Here is a 26,164-nt window from a genome sequence, read left to right as displayed (position 1 = left end):
GCCAGCACCGCCACCTGCCTACACTACCAGTCGACACCTCCACCAGAACAGTCGACACCTCCACCACCAGTCGACACCTCCACCAGAACAGTCACCAACCCTCGCTGATACCCCCAATCATCACCACACTTACGCACATCTCTACCATCGACGTCACCTCTAGCCTCACAGTCACCACCATGTAACAGTTGTTGAGGTGACTTGAGTAGAGACTTGGGATTATACCTATGAATGTCTCGTAAGTCAGGTATAATTCCAAGTCTTTACTCAAGTCACCTCAACAACTGCTACAACCACCACTCACATTCACCACAACCAGCAGCCACTATCCCTCACCACCAAACATCCACTACCCTGGACCATCTACCCTGGTATGGACCCTGTGACCATACCATCAGTCACACCTATCCTTCGCCCCTATAGTCTCTTCACAACACTCCCAACACCTTCAGGGTTTGCAATACCAATTGATCTAAGATGCAGACCAATCAGCCAAATGCATAAATAACGATACAAAAACAAAACAAATCTCTTTTTAGTCCCATTTGTAAAAACTCTTATAAAACTGAAACTCAAATAAAGTGAAAAGTTAAATGAGAAGATTCACCCCGGCCTTTGATGAGTCTCTATTAAAGCCTTCAACTTTCTCAGCTTGATTCTCACAATTTAGAATTGTTCCGAAGTCATTCATATTTCTCCCAACTGATAATTGTTAGATATTTGATCACGCTATTTTTGGGGGTCAAGTTTTGATGTCAGGAGTTTCTCTCGCCAGTTTTCATTAGGATGACACAGAGAGTTTCCTATACCAAAAACTGTTACCACGAACTTCCTTCACAATCGCTAAGCATCTTTCCGACGTAATAGAAGCATCTTTCCGACGTAATAGAAGCATCTTTCCGACGTAATAGAAGCATCTTTCCGACGTACGAGAAGAAACTTTCTGACGAAAACGAGAAGCATAATTCCCACGGGCTGTCGGCCCCAAGTCATACTCCATGGTTCCGGGAGTTCTGTACCATGACTTTAGTCGTCCGAGTCCATCAGGAGAAGCTGCAATGTGACGTCCTCTGGCGTCATATAAAATCACTTGATACTTTCTAACGAAACTTAATGAGCGGATGCTGAGACATAAGCACGTCGGGACGAATATTCGGTGGTTTCCGGATTTCTTTAATGTTGAGAGACAAAGATTAGACGCAGGCAGGCAGACGCACGCAAGGGCACACACACACACACACACACACACACACACACACACACACACACACACACACACACACACACACACACACACACACACACACACACACACAGACACACACACAGAAGAGTTAGGGGGGACACGATCACCACATTCAAGATTCTGAAGGGAATTGATAGGGTAGATAAAGACAGTCTATTTAACACAAGGGGAACACGCACAAGGGGACACAGGTGGAAACTGAGTGCCCAAATGAGCCACAGAGATATTAGAAAGAACTTTTTTAGTGTCAGAGTGGTTGACAAATGGAATGCATTAGGGGGTGATGTGGTGGAGGCTGACTCCATACACAGTTTCAAATGTAGATATGACAGAGCCCGATAGGCTCAGGAATCTATACACCTGTTGATTGACGGTTGAGAGGCGGGACCAAAGAGCCAGAGCTCAACCCCCGCAAACACAACTAGGTGAGTACAACTAGGTGAGTACACACACACACACACACACACACACACACACACACACACACACACACACACACACACACACACACACACACACACACCCGCACAAATCACGCACGAGAAAGGGAAAAAACTCATATTTTTTCTTGAAGCTTGATGTCTCCTGTTTTTCCTTCCTTTCTGACGATTAAATACCAATGATTTCCTCTCGCAACCTATCCTAACTGTTTTGCATATGGGGCTGCTGCTGTGCTTGCTTGTATGTGTGCGTGTGTTTCTGTATTCAACAACCTGCACTTGGGGACGGCGCTTGAGCTTCAGCTCATGTGTGTGTGTGTGTGTGTGTGTGTGTGTGTGTGTGTGTGTGTGTGTGTGTGTGTGTGTGTGTGTGTGTGTGTGTGTATGTGTGTGTACTTACCTAATTGTACTTGCGGGGGTTGAGCTCTGGCTCTTTGGTCCCGCCTCTCAATTGTCAATCAACTAATGGACTGGTTCCTGAGCCTACTGGGCTCTATCATACCTACACTTGAAGCTGTGTATGGAGTCAGCCTCCACCACATCACTTCCTAATGCATTCCATTTGTCTACTACTCTGACACTGAAAAAATTCTTTTCAGTGTCAGAAAAGTGTGTGTGTGTGTGTGTGTGTGTGTGTGTGTGTGTGTGTGTGTGTGTGTGTGTGTGTGTGTGTGTGTGTGTGTGTGCGTGTACTGCCAATTTTCATGTGGCCAACACATGTAAATGAACTTATTGTCCCTATTTTGTTCAAATGAATTGTTTTTATAATCCATTAGCTTCGATCTGTACCCCATTAAAAATGTCTTGTACCCTATTATCAGTGCCTTGTACCCCATTATCTGTGCCCTATTCCCTACTAGTATTACCATTATAATAAATTAGCAATATCTCCGTTAATACACAAAAGGGATATATGTACATTAAGAGGTATATATACCCTCTTTTTTGGCTAATATACACTAGGAGGTTTACTTTCACCCTGGACTATGTTCAGGAGCAAAGTATACTTGGCGGTTGTTCAGTAAGCACTTATGGTGACCTTAATATCCTGTTAAGCTTAGAATTAAGCTTAACCTATTAACCTCCAGAGGTTAATAGGTTCTAAGCCCAACACCAAACCAAATGTCCGTATCCATATTGTAAGTTATTGCTACACAACACCATCGTGATATTTATAACATATATATCCTCCTAAATAACATTATCGTTGCACGTGACAGAGTTTCAGAGGCCCTTGCCATAAATTTTTCTCATGAATGTTGCACAATTATAGATGTTCCTCTTGTAATCCTCTTACGTATATTTGAAGGTTGGGAGATCCTGCCCTTGCAATACAAGCCTTCTCACGTATATATTCAGGCTAGTACATGCTACCTCCTCAAAGGCGATTAAGTAACTCGACACAGAAGACGATTTCGTGTCGACACTTTGTGATCACGAAACATTTCTGTAATTCAGGAGAGTTACGCTTATATTTTCTCGTGAGACGAACTTTGTTGATGAGGACCCGGGACTATCTGTAGGGATAACAGTGATTATCCTGATTCTTCATTACTTAATTGACATTTTTTGTTAATGTTGATGTATAATTTATATTCACTCATCTAATTTGAGAATAATCTTCATCACTAGGCTTCCGCCTCTCAATCATCAACCATCCAGGGCACAGTTTCTCCGAACCATTTTTGGGCTTGTTAATATCTCCATATGTAGCTCTGACTGGCTTCTTCCTCCACCACATTATGTATATGATGCCATTGTGGCTCACTTGGGTACTTAACATTCACATGTTGGTTCACCACTCATGCCAAATAGTGTTAAAATATCCCTTTTCCACTTCCTTTGAGATTTTGTACATCGTGGACATTAGCGAATGTGGCACCGATCTTTACGAAGACGGATGAATCACTTGCTTCGCACAAGCAGACAATTATCTTAACGGACAGAAAGCTAGTCACAATAGCCTGGTTGAAAATTAAATACGTAACCAACACATAGGAAAATAAAAGAGGTAAAGACGCATGTGTTATGTGCGTATTGTGTATTTTTATCATTAATAATCAAAAAAGTCATTCGTATACATCTTCATAACCATAAATTAATAAAGCACAACATGGCTTTACTAAGGCCACCTGAATTAAAAAAAAATCTTCTAGTTTTCCGGAATATTTAACACAGATGATAATGATAGCATTCCGATACTGTGTGCCTTAAATTTAGCAAAGGTAAAAACTGATTAGATAAGTAGAGGCTCGTGGCACTGGGGATGCATGATATCCAAAATGGGATAACCACAAGTTGTTTTTTCAAAGGAAACAAAGACTTAGAATAAATGGAATTAAGCCCGAGGAGGAAACCCGTTGTTAGTGGAGTGCCTCAAGGCTCTGCCCGAGGCCTCCGATGTTTACAATATTTATGAACTGTTGTTGTTGTTATAGATTCAGCTACTCGGAACAAGTTCCAAGTAGCACGGGCTATGGTGAGCCCGTAATTTACCTGGCACAGGAGCGGGGCAAGTAGCACGGGCTATGGTGAGCCCGTAGTGGAGTTATCTGGCACAGGAGCGGTGCGGTGTTATGAACTATTTAGACAGAGCTGAACGCAACATTTGCTGTTCGATAGAAAGCGATACAATCAAAGGCCAATAACAAACTAAGAAGAAAGTGGCATTATTAATGCATTAAATACATCAGCACGAAACACGTAACATTGGATACAAATTGGAGGTTTATTTTCAGGAACCATTAGGCAAAAATTGGTTTAGAAATAGGGTTGTCGAATTATGGAGAAAATTACCGGATAACATAATAGACATGAGATCGCTGGGTTGTTTCAAGCGAAGGTTTAGTTAATTATCAGGAGAAAGCACTAAGCCAGTACGGTTATATTACATTTGGAAGGGAAATGAGGATAAGGATTTAGGATTGGGCGGAGCAAAGGAACAGTGTCCAACCACTTGAATCATCGGGGAATGAACGCCGACCTGCAAGAAGCGAGGCCGTCGCTCTACCGACCATATACATATATCTGTGTGTGTGTGTGTGTGTATTTACTATTTGTGTCTGCAGAATCGAGCTATTAGCTCTTGGACTCCGCCTTCCTAACCACTTTATTTTTCTTCTATTATATCTACTCCATATATATCTCTCTCTAACACACACACACACACACACATCCCCAGTAAGAAGCCTGTAGCAGCTGTCTAACTCCCAGGTACCTGTTTACTAGGTGAACAAGTGTATCAGAGTGAAAGAAACTGCCCATTTGTTTACTCCTCCGCCGGGAAACGAACCCAGACCATTAGGACTACTACACACCAGGCGCTATCCACTTAGCCGCGAAGCCACATGTGTGTACTCACCTAGTTGTGCTTGCCGGGGTTGAGCTTTGGCTCTTTGGTCCCACAGGTGTGTGTGTGTGTGTGAGTGTATGTGTGTGGGTTCAAACAGGAGCTACACTTTCCAATATTCTAAGTGTTCTCTTCCAGTGACGTCAGGTTTAATTTCTTAAGGCTTTCTTCGTACCTTCCACCTCTCAAGTCTAGGCATATTGTGGCTGCTGTTCGAATATAAAAGAAGAAGGGATGAAAACGAAAGGAAAATAAGTTGGGAGAGGGAGACAGACGGAGGAAAAGAGGCATGATGCAAGTCCAGTTAACGTTCAAACAGATGGCACTGTTCTCGTGTTGTATAACTGTAAAACTAAACCAGATACATGGCATCTGTAACCGTGTTTTGGAGTGTCCATAGAGTATCTACGAGATGTGACTGTCTGTGTACATGCACGCGCCGAGTATGCATTTACGCCTTCGCTTTGAGCACCATTCTAAGATTTTAAGTGACCTCGAGCGTGCCTCAAACGTTTGAGCCCTATCCATCGTTTGCTTCACTTACAGAGAGATGTTACTTCAGAGTCGAAGGCTCTGCCATCATTCAGAGACACATTAAGTGAATAGTAGCAACAGCATCAGCAACAGCAGCAGCAGCAGCAACAGCAAAGCAGAAATGATTATATTTCAATATGAGCAGTAGAAGCAGCAGAAGCAGCAGCATTATACAGCAGCTGGTGGCGCATAAGTGGTACCGTTCACTGCCCCCTTCGGCTTTAACGTGCTTGTGTAAAACATTTAGTGTCTTGTTCCCATGTTCCCTTGTGACTCTTTTGTTATCGTTTGTTATTCTGTGTAAGGCGGGGATTGTTCTTTGTGTGTGTGTGTGTGTGTGTGTGTGTGTGTGTGTGTGTGTGTGTGTGTGTGTGTGTGTGTGTGTGTGTGTATGTGTGTGTATATGTGTGTGTGTGTGTGTGTGTGTGTGTGTGTGTGTGTGTGTGTGTGTGTGTGTGTGTGTGTGTGTGTGTGTGTGTGTGTGTGTGCGTGTGTATCGGGGAGGGAAGAAGGTGTTTGGGGGTGTATGTACGTGTTGTGGAAAGAATTTATATTGGGCCGTATGTGGTTGGAAGTACGTGTGTGGGGGAACTATTTTATGCCTGGCGTGGCTCTATTATACTCCACTTAGCTATAATGTACCCACTTTGGGTCCATTATGACCTACTTGGCTGTGTTATGCCCCAGTGGGCAGAATGTGTCTACGATCCTGTCTTAAACAGTTCCTTCGTAGTGTTCGATATTTTTGTCACCAATTTGTGCTTTTGCTAATCAACCTTAATAAGTCTGTTGAGATCACCCAACAAATACACAAATCAACTCAACGATTTAGCCCAACCACTAGCGGATGGTAGAACGACGATCTCGCTTCATGCAGGTCGGTGTTCAATCCCCCGACCGTCCAAGTGGTTGGGCACCATCCTCTCCCCTGTCCCATCCCAAATCCTTATCCTGAACCCTTCCATGTGCTCTATAGTTGTAACGGCTTGGTGCTTTCTCCTGATAGTTCCCTTTCTTTCTTGACGTTTAGCTCATTATTTCAAGCATGGGTTAGATAAGAATGAGTTTGGTTGGATATGAATAGGAGCTTCCACGCATAGATCAATAGGAGCTGCCTTGTATGGACCAATGGGTCTTCTGATGCTTCCTTAATTCTAATGTAATAAACACAATTATTTTTGTGTTTTCCTCTATACAGTTCATTTCATTTTGAGGACGATATAAATATTACATTTCAGGTTATGTTTTAATTTCAGTTGCATATCATTTTGTGTACTGGTCTTTGTTGATGGTTTAAAGACGGGTTGGTTTTCTTCTATAGCCCTTCAAATCACGAGGAATAACACAACCAATTGGCCGTTCAGATCACTTGCCATCTGACAGTCCGCCAGAAGGAATACGCACAATCAATCAACTGTTCCGATCACTTGAAATACCACTATCGGAAGAATGGGTTCCACCAATTAGTTCTAATACAGCTCTTCTCTCTCCTTGAATTTCATTGTTCTCTCTCTCGTGGTATTTACTGATTTTCAGGAAAGTCCTTCTTATATATCCATCCTGAAAATCATAGTCCCTTTTCCCTGGTATGCCTTGCTTTCTCTTTCTGAAACTCATTCCACTTCTTTTTTCTTGAGATTTACTGCTTATCCCGCATATTCACCGGGTTGTGGTGTGGTCGTAGCATTGTTTGACAAAGCCTCAGCAGCTGTTTCTCTACCATTGTCGAGAGTAGCGAGTCTAGCTTCTCTCAGCAGGGTACCACGTGAGAGTGTTGTTGCTGGCCTCTGGCTCTCACCACCTTTTCTCATATCACCTGCTGCGTTTTCGCTTCATAATTCATTTTTTATTTGTTTAAATGAAATCGCTGAAAGCTTAAAGTCGCGGGTGAGTGCACTGAGGGACATTTGTTTATCTGGAGGATAACGTCCAGATAACCAAAACGTGGGACACAGAACCAGGAGTGGTGTATAGCCGGCGTGACCTCATCAGAGATGTGGAGATCGTGGTAGCTGGCCGTTTCTCATCTGAGGAAAAGTATTAGAGAGTGTGAAGAAAATCTAGCCAATAAAACCGGGTAGTTAACGTTTGGAAGGTTCACACCGGACGCCGCAGCTTTGGTTCTTGGTCATTAATTCCTACGTCGTTCCCAGAGGTAAAACCCGAGTGCTGCCGTGATAAATTAACCCTCTTGATATATTCACGGAAGCAGCAAATAAATTATGAAAAGCTACTAACAAGAAAAAGAAACAAAATCTTCCTACAATGCTGTGCTCACCCTAAACAAAACTTGTTTTTGGTACACTGAGAATTCAAATCTGATTTAACAAAATTAATTGAACAAAATGTTATATAATTCATCCATTTTATTTAAGTTATGCGAGTATTCAAGGTTGCTAAAAATCCACAAAAGCTGTTGACTACCTTGAGTTAGAGGTGTTAGGGTGAGTGTGAGACACAGTGAGGCTATGCTGGAAATATGCCTCTGTAATATTGTGGGGGGGGGGGGCCCAGATGTCTGTATCTGAAAAAGGAGGCTTACTGTCAGTGTTGTAGCACAGTTGTCAGTGTTGTAGCACAGTTGTCAGTGTTGTAGCACAGTTGTCAGTGTTGTAGTAGTGGAGCACAGTTGTCAGTGTTGTAGTAGTGGAGCACAGTTGTCAGTGTTGTAGTAGTGTAGCACAGTTGTCAGTGTTGTAGCATTGAAGCACAGTTGTCAGTGTTGCAGTAGTGAAGCACAGTTGAAGGGGGTCATTTGGAGGGGTGGAATTAGAGAGGGGTCCCCTAGAGCAGGCTGGAGAGGAAGGATGCCCAGGTGGAGGTAGAGAGGTCCCGCTGAGAGGGTGGTGGTGGTTGTGGTGGTGGAGGGGTGCGATTGAGTGAGTGGGGAAGGGGGGGGGGGGGTAGAGGGATCACCTGGAGTGCACCAACCAGCTTTCTACCTGTCTGCCGCCCGGCCAGCCGTCCTCCGCTCAGTGTGTTGACAGTCTCTCTCGCGCGCTGTGATGCTCCCTGCCCAGTGCGTCCCACCGCCCCGTGCAGCGCTGTGTGGCCTGACGTACCCTGCGTGTGTGTCCGTCTCGTGTCGTATATCATGTGATACCCGTAGTACAGCGTCTTTATTTCTATATATCGGTGTTATGTACCGTTCATGTGTTCCCGGCACAACGTGTGGTCTGAACTACAAAATTCCGTCCAGCACCGCGTGTGCGTCAAGAGACTTCCGTTGCTTAGCAATGTTTACATCGCCCTGGGCCGTACATGCCCTGATATAGTATCAGTTTGTCGTCTACAAACGGTCAATTTTAAAGGTACTAGTGCACAACTAAGCCTCAACGTGGTACATGGGTTCTCACTTCAGTCATACGTATATATACTCAGTCAGGATTGAACGAATTGGAAGCGAACGAAGGAAAACTGTTGATAAGAGGCAGGGACAGAACGTAATGACTGGAGGGATAGAACTGAAGCTTGGTGTTTATGTAGTGACTGGGGGGAAACAAAGCTAAAAAAAATATTAACTGTGAGAAAAAATATCTTCTTGCAGCTGGAAATGCACCGAAAGTGGTCATTTACGGACCGGAATAGTGGTTTTTGTGTTATGCTGACGAACGTTTGTTTGTGTTGTTCAGTTATTGACAAGGGATGCTGCCTCACCCAAAAATCTCGATTGTGTCACACCCAAAATAAGGGATTCTATCTTACCCAAAATATGATTGTAATAAGCTCAAAACAAGGGGGCTTGCACAAGGTCTAAAATAAGGGGACGTCTCCCACGCGCAAAGATTAAACTTATAGCTGAATATCATCGTTCGTGTCGGGTCGTTCCTTTACTGTATTGTTCGAAATGTTTGCAGTGAATGTCTTTCTGTCAAATACACAAACGTGCCGAAAATTATATTATGTATAAACTAATTTCTTAATGTTAACTAATTATGTAATTTAAACAATGTGTATAATGCTATAGAGCTAAAAGACATTAACTAATTGTCTGGTAACTGGTTACTAGTTATCCCTGGTAATTAGCTATATAGTACTAGTTATCCCTATCCACTATCCCTGAAACTAGCTATCCTTGGTGACTAGCTATCCCTAGTACTAATTATCCTTGTTAGCTAGCCCTGGTAATTAGCTTTTCCCGGTAATTTGTTATCCCTGGCAATTAGTTAGCCCTGGTTGCTAGTTATCCTTATTTACTAATTATCCATAGTTACTAGTTATCCCAGGGTAACTAGTTACCCATAGTAAATCATCCTAGGTAACTAATAACCAGGGATAACTAATTATTCCCGCTAACAATCACTGGTAACCTGTTATCCCCTAGTAATTAGTTACTTGGTAACTATCCATGGTAACTAGCAATCCCTGGTTACTAGTTTACCAATGCCAATTATGAGATGTTTACTATAATTAATAACCAAAATACATATATTAAATAATTAGGAATAAACATATTTAGTAACTATTCCATGATGAATGTTTACAAATCAATTAGTTGTCCTGATAACGAAAACATTTCTCTTTGGATTAATCATTTTTAATTATTAAAATATAAATAATTATATATATATATATATATATATATATATATATATATATATATATATATATATATATATATATATATATATATATATATATATATATATATATACAATTGACGATCACAAAACACTGATCATTTTATGCGGAAAATCCACAGAGAAATATGAAATGAGGTGAACGTTTCGGCTCTGTTAAAGCCTTTGTCAACACCAGACTGACTTCAATACTCAGTCAGTCTGGTGTTGACAAAGGCTTTAACAGAGCCGAAACGTTCACCTCATTTCATATTTCTCTGTGGATTTTCCGCATATATATATATATATATATATATATATATATATATATATATATATATATATATATATATATATATATATATATATATATATATATATATATATATAAAGGAGGAAAGAGTAGAATAAGGATAAATAAGGTAAAAAACACATACAGTGATTAATCAGGTGTAGAGGGCGTTGTTTGTCGAGCAGTGTCTTCTATGTTGGCATCTTCACGTTCAGGTCTTGTTCTTACTCTCATGGTGGGTAGAGTGAATAGTTCCGTAATTTGAGTATTTATGGTAGGTTGTTCTATTTTTATGTGGAGTGCTTCAAGAATTTGTAATCTTCTTACATCTTGGGATTTGTCTATTATGCAAGTGTTTTTATTCAGCATTTCTCTTGTTAGGGTGATGTCATGGGCTTGTCTCATGTGATTTCTAGGGGCACCGGATTGAAGATGACAGGTCAAACGCCTCGTCAGCTATATATATATATATATATATATATATATATTTATATATATATATATATATATATATATATATATATATATATATATATATATATATATATATATATATATATATATATATATATATATCTGATTCAATGAAGAGTTGAGTCTATGACTTTTCTTTCTTGTCACATTTAGCTTAGTTCCTTACTTTGTATGTCATGATCATATCCCCCTCCCGAGTATTCCTTTCTCCTGGAATACTGTTTATCCTTCTCAATAAGTGAGGAAGACAACAAAAATTCGCAGCTTCTTTAATTCAGCAGTAAATCTGATGGCAAATTTCTAGACTTTATAGGTTATTCTTTTATAGCTTACAAAGTGTGGGTTCATTACTGGCGCTGCATGCTCCATTATTGTTACAACATATGCACAGTTGTTGTTGTTGTTAAAGATTCGCTACCTGGAACAAAAAGTTCCAAATAGTTGTCTACGGCACTACAGGCTATGGTGAGCCCGTAGTGCCTAATATGCACAGTATCGTGGAGGTATATAGTGTGTGTATATATGCGAGTGTGTTGTGGTGTGTGTATATTCTTTCCTAAATATACTGCACATTGTGAACCTGTGACAGAGCTCCTGGCTCTGTTTTATTATTTACCGTTATTCCTCATAACGTAATCAGTTCCTAAAGCAGTGTATGTAGTCAGCCTCGAATATCTCGCTGTTTTATGCTTCACATTTGCTCACCATTCTGGCACCTGAAGAAGTGTGTCCTTGCATTTCTATAACTCCTCTGGGCGTCCTCTTTCCATTTATAATTTTTCTTTTAGTTGTTGCTAAAATTAAATTATTTATCAAGTTTGTCATCCTCGATAAGAATCGTGTATGTCTCGGAAATATCTTCTGTATTTTCTAGGCAGATTCTCAGCCTTTAGCTGGAGTTTTATTCTGAACACAGTCGAGCTCAACTGTCTCTTTACTGTTGTCTCTGAGCGCTGATATTTAGTAATCAACTCATGCAATGAGTTTATTTATAAACATTAGTAAACCAAATTTATATAATGCTGAGCCTTGTTGAGCCCAATCTATGCTCTTCACGTTGATTTTTGGACTGTGGCTCTATGGAAACTAGGGGTGTCCTTTGTGGTCCTCTCCAGGTCGCTTCAGCCGGCTTTCCATGGTTGAGTGGACGACCTTCTGGCAGCAAGAAAGGTGCACTCAGGCATATATTTCCTTTCTAGTTAGTGTAAGTCTGTCATACAGATCAAGCAAGTATGCCATGATGGATTTCCCTTCAGTGAAACCATGTTGATGCATGTTCACGAACCTATTTTTTCTGTTTATGCTTCACGAGCCTATTTTCCCTTAATACTCTCGCTTGTACCTTGCTGGGTGCACCTGTTTATGGCACAGATTTGTAGCTAAAGATCAACTTTATATTTTCTAATCTGTATATAGATAAGGTGTTAGCATTTATTCAACAATTCGATAGACCGTCCACACTCCATTCAAGTTTTAACTGAACCTGCAGCATTTTCAAATTAGACACCCGACCCACACATCTGGAAATAAAGGAAGTGCCTTGATAATGGTCCGGGACGGACCGAAACATCGTCGCTTCCTTTATTTATAGATGTGTGGGTTGGGTGTGTAATTTTCAACCCCATTATTGTGGCTCACTGTGAGCATTTGTCAAATTACCTGCCTCGAGTGTCTTCTGCATCCCATCCGGTTACCTCTCTGATTACTGGTTCTTCTCCAGGTGCTTAACCTTCTCCCACCTCTGGGAGGTTCTCAAGCTTTCTTGTAAACAACAGGAATATCACATTATGCTCTTCTCAACACTTGTCGTTTTCACTTTGGTCATCTTTCTTGTTTAGATTAGTTATTTATTGCCAATTTACCTCTATTGTGTGTGTGTGTGTGTGTGTGTGTGTGTGTGTGTGTGTGTGTGTGTGTGTGTGTGTGTGTGTGTGTGTGTGTGTGTGTGTGTTTGAAGGATTATCTGTGGGCGTGGGCGTCACAATACACACAACTAAGGTAACCCATATGGGAGGCCCCAGGGTGGGAGGGAGGGAAGATAGTGCGTCCAGACCACAAAAAGCGTTCATACAGGCACCACCAGGCACTTGTGGCACTCCAACATACATACACTAACTACCGTCGGAAGCGACTCAAGCTGTACCATCATAGAATGATTCTATGATTCAGGGTGCTGCATAGAATGATTCAAGCTGTACCATCATAGAATGATTCTATCATAGAATCATTCAAGGAAGGTAGTTGCTTACTGTTTATAAGATTGCCGGTATTCCTAAGCTTACTAGTTTCACCATTAATCTCCATTATATAATAGAATTACAATATATATAATTACGTAATTTCAGTATATATTTTTAAAATGTGGGCACAGGGCTGCGTTTGTGGAAAAGTTAATTATTAAGACTGTATGTAATTTATCATATTGTACACTGAATATATAACTAGCTAAAAAAAATACATTGCTCAAAATGTAACTAGCTGTAACAATCATAGTAATTATGCAGCACTGTAATTAAGTACCAATAAAGTGTTAATTAACGCTTTGCAATTGGATGTTAAAATGTAATTTATCGTAGTCACTTAAAATATCAGACCAATGATGCGGAAATACAATGAGCTGTGAACTGTGATACTAAGAAATTAAGTGTAATAATTCTAAATTAAATGCCTGACTTTAGATTTTATGCCAGAAATGCCTGACTATTAAATGCCTTTAATAGATTTTAAAATATCGAATGAAAAACATTTCCCGTAGAGACCTGATGTCTGTGACGTGACTGTGATACATAACAACACACCTTTACACGCTTTCTGATCCTGTGTCGAGCCTCGGAAGCATCTGAGATGAGCAGCGACGAGCAGAACGCTGCCCCATGATCATGTGTACCCATCCATGAATATGAATATATGTATATTTATTAAGGCCTTACACTAACTAATCCATATGCATGCTTTAGTCTAGGACTAAAGTGATCTCTAAGTGTATATAGACCAAGAAGTGGGTATATATGCACCTCTCGGTGTACGAGGACACTGTTACCACACTGTTTTTGTCTGCCCTGACAATGTCTGCTATTGTTTACCGGAACGAAAGAGTTACGTACCGTTTTGTACTTCTCTATACGGTTGAATCGCCAAACCTCTTTCAAATGATGTTATTTTTCTTGCTCAGTATTCACGTTGAGAGTTTTTGCCTTCTGGTGGCGATATTTGAACGGGGATTCTTTGCAGTGCAGATAAATATTAAGACCATAACAAAATATGACTGAACATGAGTGAGGTAGATATTTGCGAGTTATCCCTCTCATTCTTCACCGAAAATGGATAGTAAGAAGAAAACGGGAAGCTGCATTAGATTTTCAGTCACGAGATTCGTTTTCATTAATCGCTCGACATGTTTTCGAGGCATTAAATGCGTAATTTAAATATATATATATATATATATATATATATATATATATATATATATATATATATATATATATATATATATATATATATATATATATATATATATATTGGTAGCAGTCTTTCTTGTAAATATATGTTGTTGAATATGAAGGAAAGAATAAGATTATTGATTCTAACACGAATCTTCTCAATACATCTTATGATTTTCTTCACTGTCGAGGGTAGTTGAAAAATTAACTCTCCTAAGTTAATTTTCACACTCTATTTTTGGTCTGATGCCTAGAAGCATTTCGCAAGACACTTCTTACATTTTCCAAGACAATTTTACATACTCTGCGAATGATTATGTTCGCTTGGGGTGAGGTGATGCAGGACATGATTGAATTTACTCTCGTCCCGGACGATGTTCAGCACAAAATTATTCTTGCTGGTTAGTGACTCCCGCGGTTGATAGGTCCTAAGCTCATCATTAAACCCCACCAAAATATCACGCCGTGATAGTTCTTCCTTCACTCAGTATCGGCTGATCACACAGTAGGCTGTGAACGTCCTGCAATAAAGTAACTTTGTTCAATTCATTATCATCTTGGTACAAGTTGAGTCATTTATGTTGCACCCTGTAGCTATCCAGTGGGCGGTGATGGAAAGGTTACAAAGGTTCATAATTAGTTCAGGAACACAGTTTCTGAACCTATTCCCACAGTTCCTCGGTTCCCCACAGCTCATTTAGCTAAACAAGTAACAATTTCGTGAAGCTAGTTACTTAATTTTCTTTTTCTTTTCCACAAATACATGTAACCCTGGTAGGCGTTTATCAACAGCGGGCAGTTAAAGAAAACGGCAGACGCCAACAGAGAAAGTGTGAATCCTGGGGGGCCTTAGATAATCACCAGAATCAGTCATACTGGGAGCTAGATGACAGGGAGAAATCTATAATTTCCTCTCCTGTAGAGATATTAAATAAACGTATACTGTAAAAAAGTGAATCAGATTGTTAATGGCAACAGTAACTTAAGATTTGATGAAGGTGATATCGACGTGGAGGAATTGCTAAAGTGTTTATTGAAGGGAAACTTAAAAAAATGCTAGTCACTGTCTAAATTGGAAGAAAGCTCGCGTTATAAGTGAAGTTTACCAGAGAATACAGGTGTAAAGTGAGAGAAGTAGCAAGGGCTCATAAAGTAAACAAACAAAATATATTTTCACTATATAAATATATTATTTGCGAATATATTCGCAAAGAATATATTTTCCTTTCTTTTTTTATAGAGAAAATTCTGAAAATAATATGGCTCCTCACACTGGAGGACATTTTAAAAGTGACCAAACCATTTGTAAAATTTATCTAAAGTGGTTCGTGGTTGTGTAGCTTGTCTATTGCGTATGAAAATTAGCACCAAACAAGTCAGAATGATCATTTAAATGTGTGCTTGAGTATATTTACTAGTGAAGAGATGGATAGACAAATAGAAGGTACTGATGTACTCTCCGGTTAATAAAGACATGCCTCATGTATCAAGATCTTAGCTATGTCACGTTAGTTCTCGGTGCTGATTGAATCTAGAGATTATTTTTTTAGAGAAAATACTCCACTGCGGGCTCACCATAGCCCGTGCTACTTGGATCTTTTAGTTCCAGGTAGCGAATCTTTAACAACAACAACATTTTAGAGAAATACCAACTCATTCATCCTGTCTTGCTTTCTCTCAAATCAATTACGTTTGTTGGGGTAGACGAGAGTGATTTAAAGTGGGGGAAAAGGAGGAAAAGAAAAGTGTAAAGTAAAAAAAAAAAGTAAAGTGCGGAGGAAAAGAAAGATGAGTTTCACACCTTGACGTGATGTAGGCATCGGCCGTAGAAGGTCGAGGATTGTGGTGTGTTGTACGTGCCATCATCAGTGGTCAATATGTTCTGAGAAAATCTATTGCCAGATGGTCTGAAAATCTCGTTCCTGTTGAATGGTAATACTGACTTGTGCTTCACCGTGCGCGCTCACTGTACATGGTGATCAATGGCAAAGTTTTTTGCAGGTTTTTAATGTTGAAAAGTGGACTGTGTAATTAGTGCACATGTGAGAAGGGAAGGACTGAATGATGGAGGACAGTGTGTAATGCGAGAGAACAAGTCCTTGAAGGGGCCTCGCCGGTATGTTGGAGGTGCTGGTAATAGGCCTGGTAGGCCTCACCTACACGTGCATACAGACTCTCTTCTTCCTCAACTGTCTCAACTCCCGCAGGAGGGAACAAAGAAGGCTGGAGAAGGTGTACAGAGACAGTATACGGAAAATCAAAGGTGGCGTCGTTGAGGTGCGAAAGAAAAAACAAGATGTTGAAAAGGGAGTCACCGTTAAAAGTGTAAAAGAAAATGGGGTTTGTATCAAAATAGAAAATGAGGTAAGAAGTGTAAACAACAAAGCCATTTCTGAGGAGAGTTGCGAGGGCCAGTTAGTGACGCGACTTGTGGTTAACAGTGGGAAGGAGGCTTCACCTACTTCTCAAGAAGCGCTTACTGGTTCGCTTTGCGTCCGGGTTCAAAATGACATTTTGCAGCTAAGTGATCGAAACATGGAAGGCAAGCATGATCTAGCAATTGTGGTGAATGAACCTCTCCCGCAGCGCAATAATGAAACTAACCTCGTTTCACAAGATAAGAACTGTTCGACGCTGACCGTGGCGCCAGCGGGTCCTCAAGCCTCCCGTGGCTTCAACATTACTGTCAACAGCAATATGATTGAAGTCCGAGACGACGGTGAACCGCCTCTTCAACACACAGAACCGATTTACGAGTCAATAGGGGAAGAGCCTTCCTCTATTTTGACGCAGGTGACGGTGTGCGAGGAGGGTGATGGGCGACACAAGTCACTTCCGAGAACCACAGATGTGTTCCGTGAGGTACAGGATATTCAGGACAGCTGCACAACGGAAGACGAGCTGGCTCAGACCTACAGGCAGCTGCCCCGACTGCCTGGTACTAATGATATCAACCTCGTCAATACAATCTCCCAGATCCTGCAGAGTCCTCCAGAGTCTTTGGAACCAGAAACTGAGAATCTGCCAATAGAGTCCTTCGACGCATCTCCGGGATTCTCACCAACAAACATTGTCACAATAGAAAGTCACTCATCAGTCAGTGAGGGCAGTGAACGCAACGACTCGAGTGTGACTCCCGGACGGAACGAGAGTGAGGCAGGGAATTCCATTGTGGCAGAGTGCAGGCAGAGTGGCAGAGCTGCAGGAATATGGACATTGCCTAGATCCGGGCGTAGTCGTCCCTTTGAAGATTATGAATCCCTGCCTAGAATACACGCGAGAATGTCTATCGGCCGGAAGGCTGCATTGTATGCCCCTGGCAGCCACACGCTGCCTCGACCCGCCGGCCACACACTGCCTCGCCCCGTCAGCCAGACGCTGCCTCGCCCCGTCGTCCACACACTGCCTCGCCCCGCCGCCGGCCACTCCACCAGGCGTGACGAGACGTTGTTGGAAGGAGACCCGCGCCGAACCCACACCCTCAACACCTGTCATTCCCGCCCTGCCATGGCCGGTGCTGCTACCACGCCGATACACACCGCGCGAGCTGCTTTCGCTAACGACCACAGTTATAACGTTGTTAACGGTAAAACACTGAGCAGTAATAACAGTGGTTCGAACACCAGTGTGGGTGACCTTGAAGTGACCTCCCACTGCGAGGACTATGCGGACAGTGAAGAGTCAGGCGATTCCTTATATTTCACTGCGAGTGATCGTAGCAATAGTATTATTAACAATGATATGAGACGTGACAGTGAAGAAGGCACTGAGCCTATCATATATGAAACTGTTGAAACTCTAAATAACCCGAATAAAGACAAACATAGTCCAGTGTCTATAAAACTCAATGCATCGAAGCAGAATGAAACTGATTCGAGAGTTGGGAACGGCCCACAGGAAGACCGAGTTGAGGCTAATCCGTATGATTATCACTGCGACACATACGAGGAGATTAGCCGTGACTCGGGCATATTCAACGCTGGCGCCTCCAAGCAGCACCATGACGAGGACGGCGAGAGTGTCGGATCCGGATCCCAGTATGAAAACATTTCCGAGTCTGACACTCATGGCGACTCGGGATACGAATCACCAGGTACGAAAGCTTGTTTATTGTCCATACTCAGAGAAACAAATGATAATGTGGCTGAAACGCATGAGAAAGTGACAACGTTTCGGTCTGTGTTGGCTCCTTATCAAGTGCTTGATAAGAGTCCAGAATGGGCAGAAACGTCGTCAATTTCCTTTCATTTCATAAATGTAATTTGGGTTATTGGTCCATGTTTTATGTATTAATCAAAATTTGTCCCATATATCCTTTAGCCTCTTCCTTGTAAAGAGAAGATATCTATGTGATCATTTCAGTGAGATATGAGAAAATATGCATATAATACCCACTGTAAGTATAAAGGGCCCAGGATATTCACCCTCCACCAACCAATATAAGAAGTATTGCTGGAGCAAAGGTAGGAATCTTGAAGGAACTCAATAGGTTCCTACAGGCATTGTTTGATCGGTTTGATTGTGATGGTTATATAAATTGGCTTCCAATAGCCTGGGTGATCAAATATAATCACCAGTAATCGCAAGATAACTCTCGTAATCACCCACAGGAAAGCAACACATGTACCATACTTGTGATTTTTTAAACCGAACACAATTATAGAACACACATACCATGGGATTGTTAACCGGACTCAGGTAAGCTGCACAAGTTATATGTGTGACTTAGACAGGTAAGCCTAGATCCCCCTCATAATTACTGGGAATTGTTAGACTGGACACAGTAAACTGCACGTGTATTTTAGGACTTTTAAACCGGACACGATTAAGCTGCTTACTGTATATACTTAATTGTGAATTGCTACACCAGACACGGTTAAGACACACCGAGAACTTACTGGAAATTGTTGAGCCAGAAACAGGTATAAAGAATAAATAAAATTAGCTGTAGACCCGCTCGTATCTTAACGATAACTCCCTCGTGTACTCCAACAGTTATCAAGGTAGTCCGTTCACTCTGCCTTGATTAATCACTGCCATGATTAATATCCGAGTTTTACTCTCAAGCAAACTTTATCAGCCTTCGCTTGCTGATCTTTGTTATCACCACTGGCCTTGTTTAACACCATTATGGGTAGTTGTTTAATTTGGACTTGGTAATCACCAGTTGCCTCAGTTAACCCCACTGGCAATGGTTTCGATTATTCCCATTGGTCTTGATTAATCCCATTGATCTCGATTAGTACCACTGGTTTCGATTAACTTCACTTGGCTCGTGTACAAGTAGGGGGGGAAGGGATCTAACAGGAGACAGCGCCAAGCCATTGCCACTATACTTGGGAGGGATCAGGTTAAGGATTTGGGATGGGACGGTGAGGAAAGGAATGATTCCCAACCACTTGGACGGTCGGGGATTGAACGCCGTCCTGCATGAAGCGAGACCGTCGCTCTACCCAAATGGTTGGGCAGATTGTAGTGTGTGTGATGAAGAGACCACGAGCATTAGATCTCCAGTGTGGGGTGTGCGCCTCTGCCTGTGTGAGGTGCAGGATAAAGGGAAGATTGAAGGCAGGGTAAGGGTAAGGAGAAAGAGGAAACGGGAAAGGAGGACAGGGAGGAGAAATATAAAAATATATTATCAGGAAAATGCATTAAGGTAGTATGACTAGACTGAACTTGAGGTAGAAGAGAGAGAGAGAGAGAGAGAGAGAGAGAGAGAGAGAGAGAGAGAGAGAGAGAGAGAGAGAGAGAGAGAGAGAGAGGGAGGGAGAGAGAGACACACAGGAAGGGATGAAGAGGGAGAAGAGCGGAAGCAGGTGTTAGGGAGAGGAACCATGCGGTGAGGTCAGCAGTTAATACCCTCACTGGTACACTACATTTAGCAGCTGTTTATACCCTTGCTGAAGCGACTTAGTTCACCATGATATCTTCCCGTCACTTCACAGCTCGGGGGCTGTGCCCTGTGTGGAACCACTCGGAGATTCACGGCCCCTCTTAGTTACACGGAACTTATGGTAAATGTTAGAAAAAATAGGGAACAAATGTATATTATTGCAGTTTTAATAGGCGTCAAGGTCGCCACCTTCTCCGGGAAGCTGTAACCAAACCAACACTCTTTTCACGTGTTTTAGAAATGATGAATTTGAATTTCTAATGCTGCTATATGACGTGAATTGGTTATTCTAGACACTATCACGTGACTAGATTATTTTGACCATTTATATTGCTTTCTTTGAAAATTTAAAGATATATTTCTTAAGTAAACCTATAAAGGTTTGTCCATAAATATATTCACATATTTTTAATATATATGTCAGTTCGTCAGCTCGAGCAATAAAACAGGGTTAACTAGTAGTTAATGAAATGCAAAACTAAGAGTATGCTTTCACAGTGATTCGCCCCTTAAGCAAGATGTGATTAATTCTGGTCTATGAGTCTTCCAAGAGACTTATATTCGGCAGTAAAAATAGAGATGAACTCTGAGGAATGGGTTAAGGCTCCGAAGAGACTTTAATGCTGCCATAAGTAGTGATCAGCTTGGTGACTTGAGTACGTCAGCAAGGCAAGGCGAGGCACCTCAGCTTGGAGAGCTGAACACATCAGTAAGGCACCATCAGCTTGGAGGCGCGTCAGAAAGAAATGGTTAGAATAAAGCTCTTGGTTACAAATTCCACCTGAGGGGGAGTGTTGGAGGTGTGACTGGGAGGTGGTCAGAGAGGCGGGGTGTGGACTGGTGGCCGCGTGCTTCTGTTCTATTTACACGGTGCAAACTTGACCTATATTGCATTGCCCTCACCAGGTACGCACGCTCCTGCACGGGCGCGCATGCGTACACTCATCAATAGTGCCTTTTAATGTAAATTATAACTATTAATATTATTTATATTAATAAAACTATTGTTTTTTTAATTACAAACGACTGATTATGAAAATAATTATAATTTTGTTATAGTGTAAGTGATGAGCAGAGGGAGATGGAGAATGGAAGGAGGAAAGATATCAAGGGGTATTATTAGATTGTTGAAGCAATCTTATCTACTGATAATCGACAGGACTTGATCTAATATCAAAGTGAATGTACATGCTCATAGAAAGTGCTTAAGACGTGATGTACACGACTCAGGGAGGACTTCTGTCAACATTCTCCGCCCATCTCCACCTCTTCGTGTCTATCAACCTCTCTCTCTCTCTCTCTCTCTCTCTCTCTCTCTCTCTCTCTCTCTCTCTCTCTCTCTCTCTCTCTCTCTCTCTCTCTCTCTCTCTCTCTCTTCCTTTCGAACTCCCTCACCCTTCTTTCTTCTTTCCTCCCCGTTTCCCTCTTCCTCTCTTTCTCCTACCCCCTCTATATCAACCACCCTACCTTTCACTCTCCCACCCTCCCTCTGCATTAACCACCCCCTCTCTTCCGCCCCATGTCTCTATCTTCTCCCCCCCCCCCTCTCGCCCGCCACCTTCTCTTTCCCTTCCTCTCTCTCCCGTCTCTTCTTCCCTCTCTATTTCTATCCTCTTCTTCATTTCCCTCTTCTTCATTCCCTCTTCTTTCTTAGTTCCCCAGATCTCTCCCTCCTCCTCTTCTCTCTCTCCCGTCTCATTCTTCCTCCGTACCTCACTCTACTTTCCACCCCTTCCCCCCTCCCCCACCACCTCTAACCTAAAGGCATTCTGGACGCCTGAAGTACATAACGAAGAATATATAAATTGTATTTAGCGAGCGCTCGTTATTCTCTCGTTAAGAACTTGTGGGCGTAGTTTCTCCTACTTTTTCTCACCAGTTAATTACATTTCTTTGGGGAGGGGGGGGGGTCTTCCGGCACTTTCTGGTGGTGGGTCTGTTAGCGGCCGATCTACTTTTAGCGAGTTACAATAGTTGCCGAGTTCGCTAATGATATTGGTGGTTTGTTCAAGCCCTTGGGCTGGACGGGAGAGCGACGGTCTCGCTTCATGCAGGTCGGCGTTCAATCCCCGACTGTCCAAGTGGTTGTACACCATTCATTTCCCCCCCCCCCCCGTCCCATCCCAAATCCTTATCCTGATCCCTTCCAAGTGCTATATAGGCGTAATGGCTTGGCGCTTTCCCCTGATAGTTTCTTTCCCTGTTTGGGGCCTATATTTCCTTGGTGTTTTGTTATATATATATATATATATATATATATATATATATATATATATATATATATATATATATATATATATATATATATAATGGTGCTTATATCTGCTGGTTTTGCTACTTGGCGGCGTGATGATTTCTCTTTGCTAGTTATGTTCATTGACGATACACTGTAATTTTTATTAACTAGTCTTAATTCGTGTCGGTGTGTTGGTGAGAGTGTAAGCTATTTGGTAGTTTGTTGAATTGAACGGTTGAGTTTCTAATTTTACCTGCTTCAGACTATCTTGTGAGAGGGGAAAATAAATTACGACGGAATAAAATCTAATATAATTCGTTTAGATGTCACGAATATGAGGTAGGACGGTGAGGTAGAGGAGAGAGTGGGCGTGTGTGCTCGGGAGAGTATTTGCTCGTGAGCTTTTAGACTGTAAATGTAACAAAGGGAATATTGATTGGAAGAGTGATTACTTTCGTGTACTTATGCCTAATTACAGGTGAGTCATGGCTCAATCTGTTTACATTGGGTTCTCTGTTTACAAAACGATGGTAAAGAGTTTGTAGCAGGAGGAGGAGGGAGGGGGAGAGAAGATTGGGGGGTGATGTATGAACTTTCTCTGCCATTTAAGAGGTGAAGATGCTCCAGAGGGAGGGTGTGAGTGTGTGTGGAGGTGCTGGGGTGTGGAGGTGCTGGGGTGTGGAGGTGTGGGTGTGGAGTTGGGGGTGTGGGGGGGGGGGAGGTGGGGGTGTGGGGGGGGGGGTGGTGGGGGTGTTGATGGATCATTGTGGATGTCGATCTGGCATTGTATATGTACAATAAATAGTCTCTCATTACGTACATTATACCCTCATTTCCGGGCACGTGTGGTAAGCTTACTCACATGAATCATGGCTTGAGCTTTGTTACTCTGTTGTCTCGTTTAGTCCACTTTCTCACACCTTAAGCTCTCAGACCACAGTAACGTGTTTACGGTGGATGTTATATGCCTCAAGTGGTGCTATATTCCGAGAGTAATTGATACCTCGAGCATTATATGGTGATGAATCTTGTGTAGAGCAGCAGGTGTGGCTGACCAGATGATACTTGCAGATGCTGACTCGGTATAATGCATCATTGTGAAAAATAGTTTTAGATTAATTTTTCCTTTTGAGAGAAGTTCTTCAATCATTAAATAGATAATAATTTGTTCTCGTGATTTTTTAAATTTTCTGTGGGTAATGAGAGTTTGTTTAATATTAAAATCTTCAAGTTGCTATAATAACATTTGTTTATTAAGGTTGATGGCTTCTTGGCCCATGAATAAAGTACTCTGGGTAATTTATATATGTTGATAAAGAGTTTTTCGTTGATTTGAAGTTATCTACATAAACTATTATCAGAGGTATTAAAACTAATATAAAATGGTTTTATTCTTGTACATAATTATGGGGTATTTATATTTTTTTATGCTAGATAATATAATATTTCTTTGTTTTTTAAGAGCTAAAGCAAAGCTACATTCTATTGAGGAATTTATTTATACATATAAATACACGATGTTGACCAGACCACACACTAGAAGTTGAAGGGACGACGACGTTTTGGTCCGTCCTGGACCATTCTCAAGTCGATGAGAAGTGCGTTGAATCGACTTGAGAATAGTCCAGGACGGACCGAAACGTCGTCGTCCCTTCAACTTCTAGTGTGTGGTCTGGTCAACATACTTCAGCCACGTTATTGTGACTCATCGCATGCAAATACACGATATTACACATATGTAATAATATTGACTCTAAATTTCCCCTGTATAGAAATACTGTTTCCTTGAAGTGCATTTATGTTTTAAAATTGAATACGTTTTATCCTAATTTTTGCAGCAGACCGAGTATGTGGTTTTTACCGGGTTTAACAGCTGGCGACGTCGCTACTCGCATTGTACCCGTCGCCACCCGGTGATAAAATGACCTGGGTGGTTTGTTGTTGTTTAAGATTCAGCTACTGAGAACAAAAAGTTCTAAGTAGCACGGGCTATGGAGAGCCCGTAGTGGACTCACCTGGCACAGGAGCGGGGCAGATGTGTGTGACCTGGGTGGTGTTCAGTCGGTGTTTATAATAGTACACCACATACCCCAACCCGTCCTCAGGTTGGGCTCCTAATGTTCCCAAGATACATTTGTGAATATTTATGTTCTGCATAAACAATAAGCATTTTAGTCTCAAGTCTAAACTATGTAATATTTTGTCTATGGTTAGGCCTAGGGAAGGTTATGTTGGTTATTTTGGCTTTGTTGGGAATAATTTGTGTTTCCATTCAACCCGTCCTCGACTCAAGTCCATTCCATCCAGCGGTCGACCCCACAGACGCATTCATAAATTTTAACATGCTGTTCATTCAAAACGGGAATTTTCGCAAGTATAAATTAATATTATAATATATTAGCATATTGTGCATATATAGATATAGGATAGGTTAGGTTAGGTGTTTAGGTTCTGTTGGCGATTATTTGTATTTGTAGTACGTAGGTGAAGCATTTATAGCGTTGTGATTCGAACAAAATTCGTCAGTGAAGCACTTGTTCCAGATATGTTCGAACGTCAGCAGTTGTGAGTCGTGTGTAAACCGCTTTTCATTCATAAACAGGGGGTTTGGCGGGTGCATGGAATCACTTTTGGATCTTTGTTTGGAGGACGGGCTGGTGGGTCGCGCGTGAAGTATCACCCACAGATTCATTAGCTCTTGTCAGGTGTGCACTTGTTTACAACGCTGCGGGGTGGTGAATCTTGAGGACTCTAACCAGATGATTCAACAGTAAGTAACGTTATTGCATTTCTTGATTTGCGATTGCACAGAGCGTCGTATGACGAGTTGACGAACGATTTGCTCTTTTATGCATTGACATAAAACCCGAACATTTTGTTTAGAAAATTCAGGTATACCTTTGGTAATCATTTCGTTTAAACAATGAGAAAACTATATACCTTGGCAGACGAATGACACATTCCAAGAAATTTGAATAAATCTTAATCACTATAAAAGCAGCTGAGTGCGTGCGTGGAACCAATCTAAAGATGGTTGACCAGCTTCAGTTCTAAAGCTAAAAAAAATAAGGATAATATTTATGTTCGTTAAAACAAAAATTCACGTACACTTTCTGGCCGCTGATGAGCGCCAACATTCCAAGCTGGTCGTTCGTCACTGACCAGCAGTTATCACCAGACATTATTATTTTTTAATAAAGTTAATAAACGTCATTCAATTTAACATTTATTATATTGAATAGTTCTTGCACGAACTAAATGAACCTTCCGAAAAGCATGAAGATAATTAGGCAAAGTTACTAGGTGTCATAGAGGTCTGCCACAACAGTCTTGTCAGTCATTCTCGCTTGAAAGTTTTGTGGTTGAGGGAAAAATGATAAATTTTCTTTTGTCTGTTTGCCATTGTGTAAAATGCATTTCAAAGATATACAAAATTATTTTCATAAAGACTTGTAAAATTGCAAACCTGCACGTAGCTTTGATGCGAACATGATGCAAATGCACACGTCACCCACCACACATGAGACAGAGAGAGAGAGATAGAGACAGAGAGAGACAGACACACTCACACAGACACACTCAAACTCGCTCTAACTATTGAAGGCAAAGCTACATAATCAACCATTTCCTCTCCCATGCCCTTACTCCGGGTCACATCCCTGTCTCTCTCACTCTCACTCACTCTATCACACACTCGCCCC

General features: G+C 41.5%; 1 protein-coding gene across 8 annotated transcripts in view; it reads left to right on the top strand.

Moving 5' to 3' along the window:
• Window positions 1–26,164, top strand: part of f (espin protein forked) — a 350,799-nt gene that overhangs the window by 292,797 nt on the left and 31,838 nt on the right. The window contains exon 1 of one of the 8 annotated variants that reach the window (XM_045759361.2): window positions 16,336–18,427. The exons of the other annotated variants lie outside the window; for them this stretch is intronic. Within the exon in view, the coding sequence (XP_045615317.2) occupies window positions 16,453–18,427 (1,975 nt within the window). The 5' untranslated portion in view covers window positions 16,336–16,452. Of the gene's footprint in view, window positions 1–16,335; window positions 18,428–26,164 lie in introns of those variants that run through there. 8 annotated transcript variants of the gene reach the window in all.

Source organism: Procambarus clarkii, chromosome 83, assembly GCF_040958095.1.
Source record: "Procambarus clarkii isolate CNS0578487 chromosome 83, FALCON_Pclarkii_2.0, whole genome shotgun sequence".
Taxonomy (NCBI): Eukaryota; Metazoa; Arthropoda; class Malacostraca; order Decapoda; family Cambaridae; genus Procambarus; species Procambarus clarkii.
This window is presented reverse-complemented; position numbering and strand designations above follow the sequence as displayed.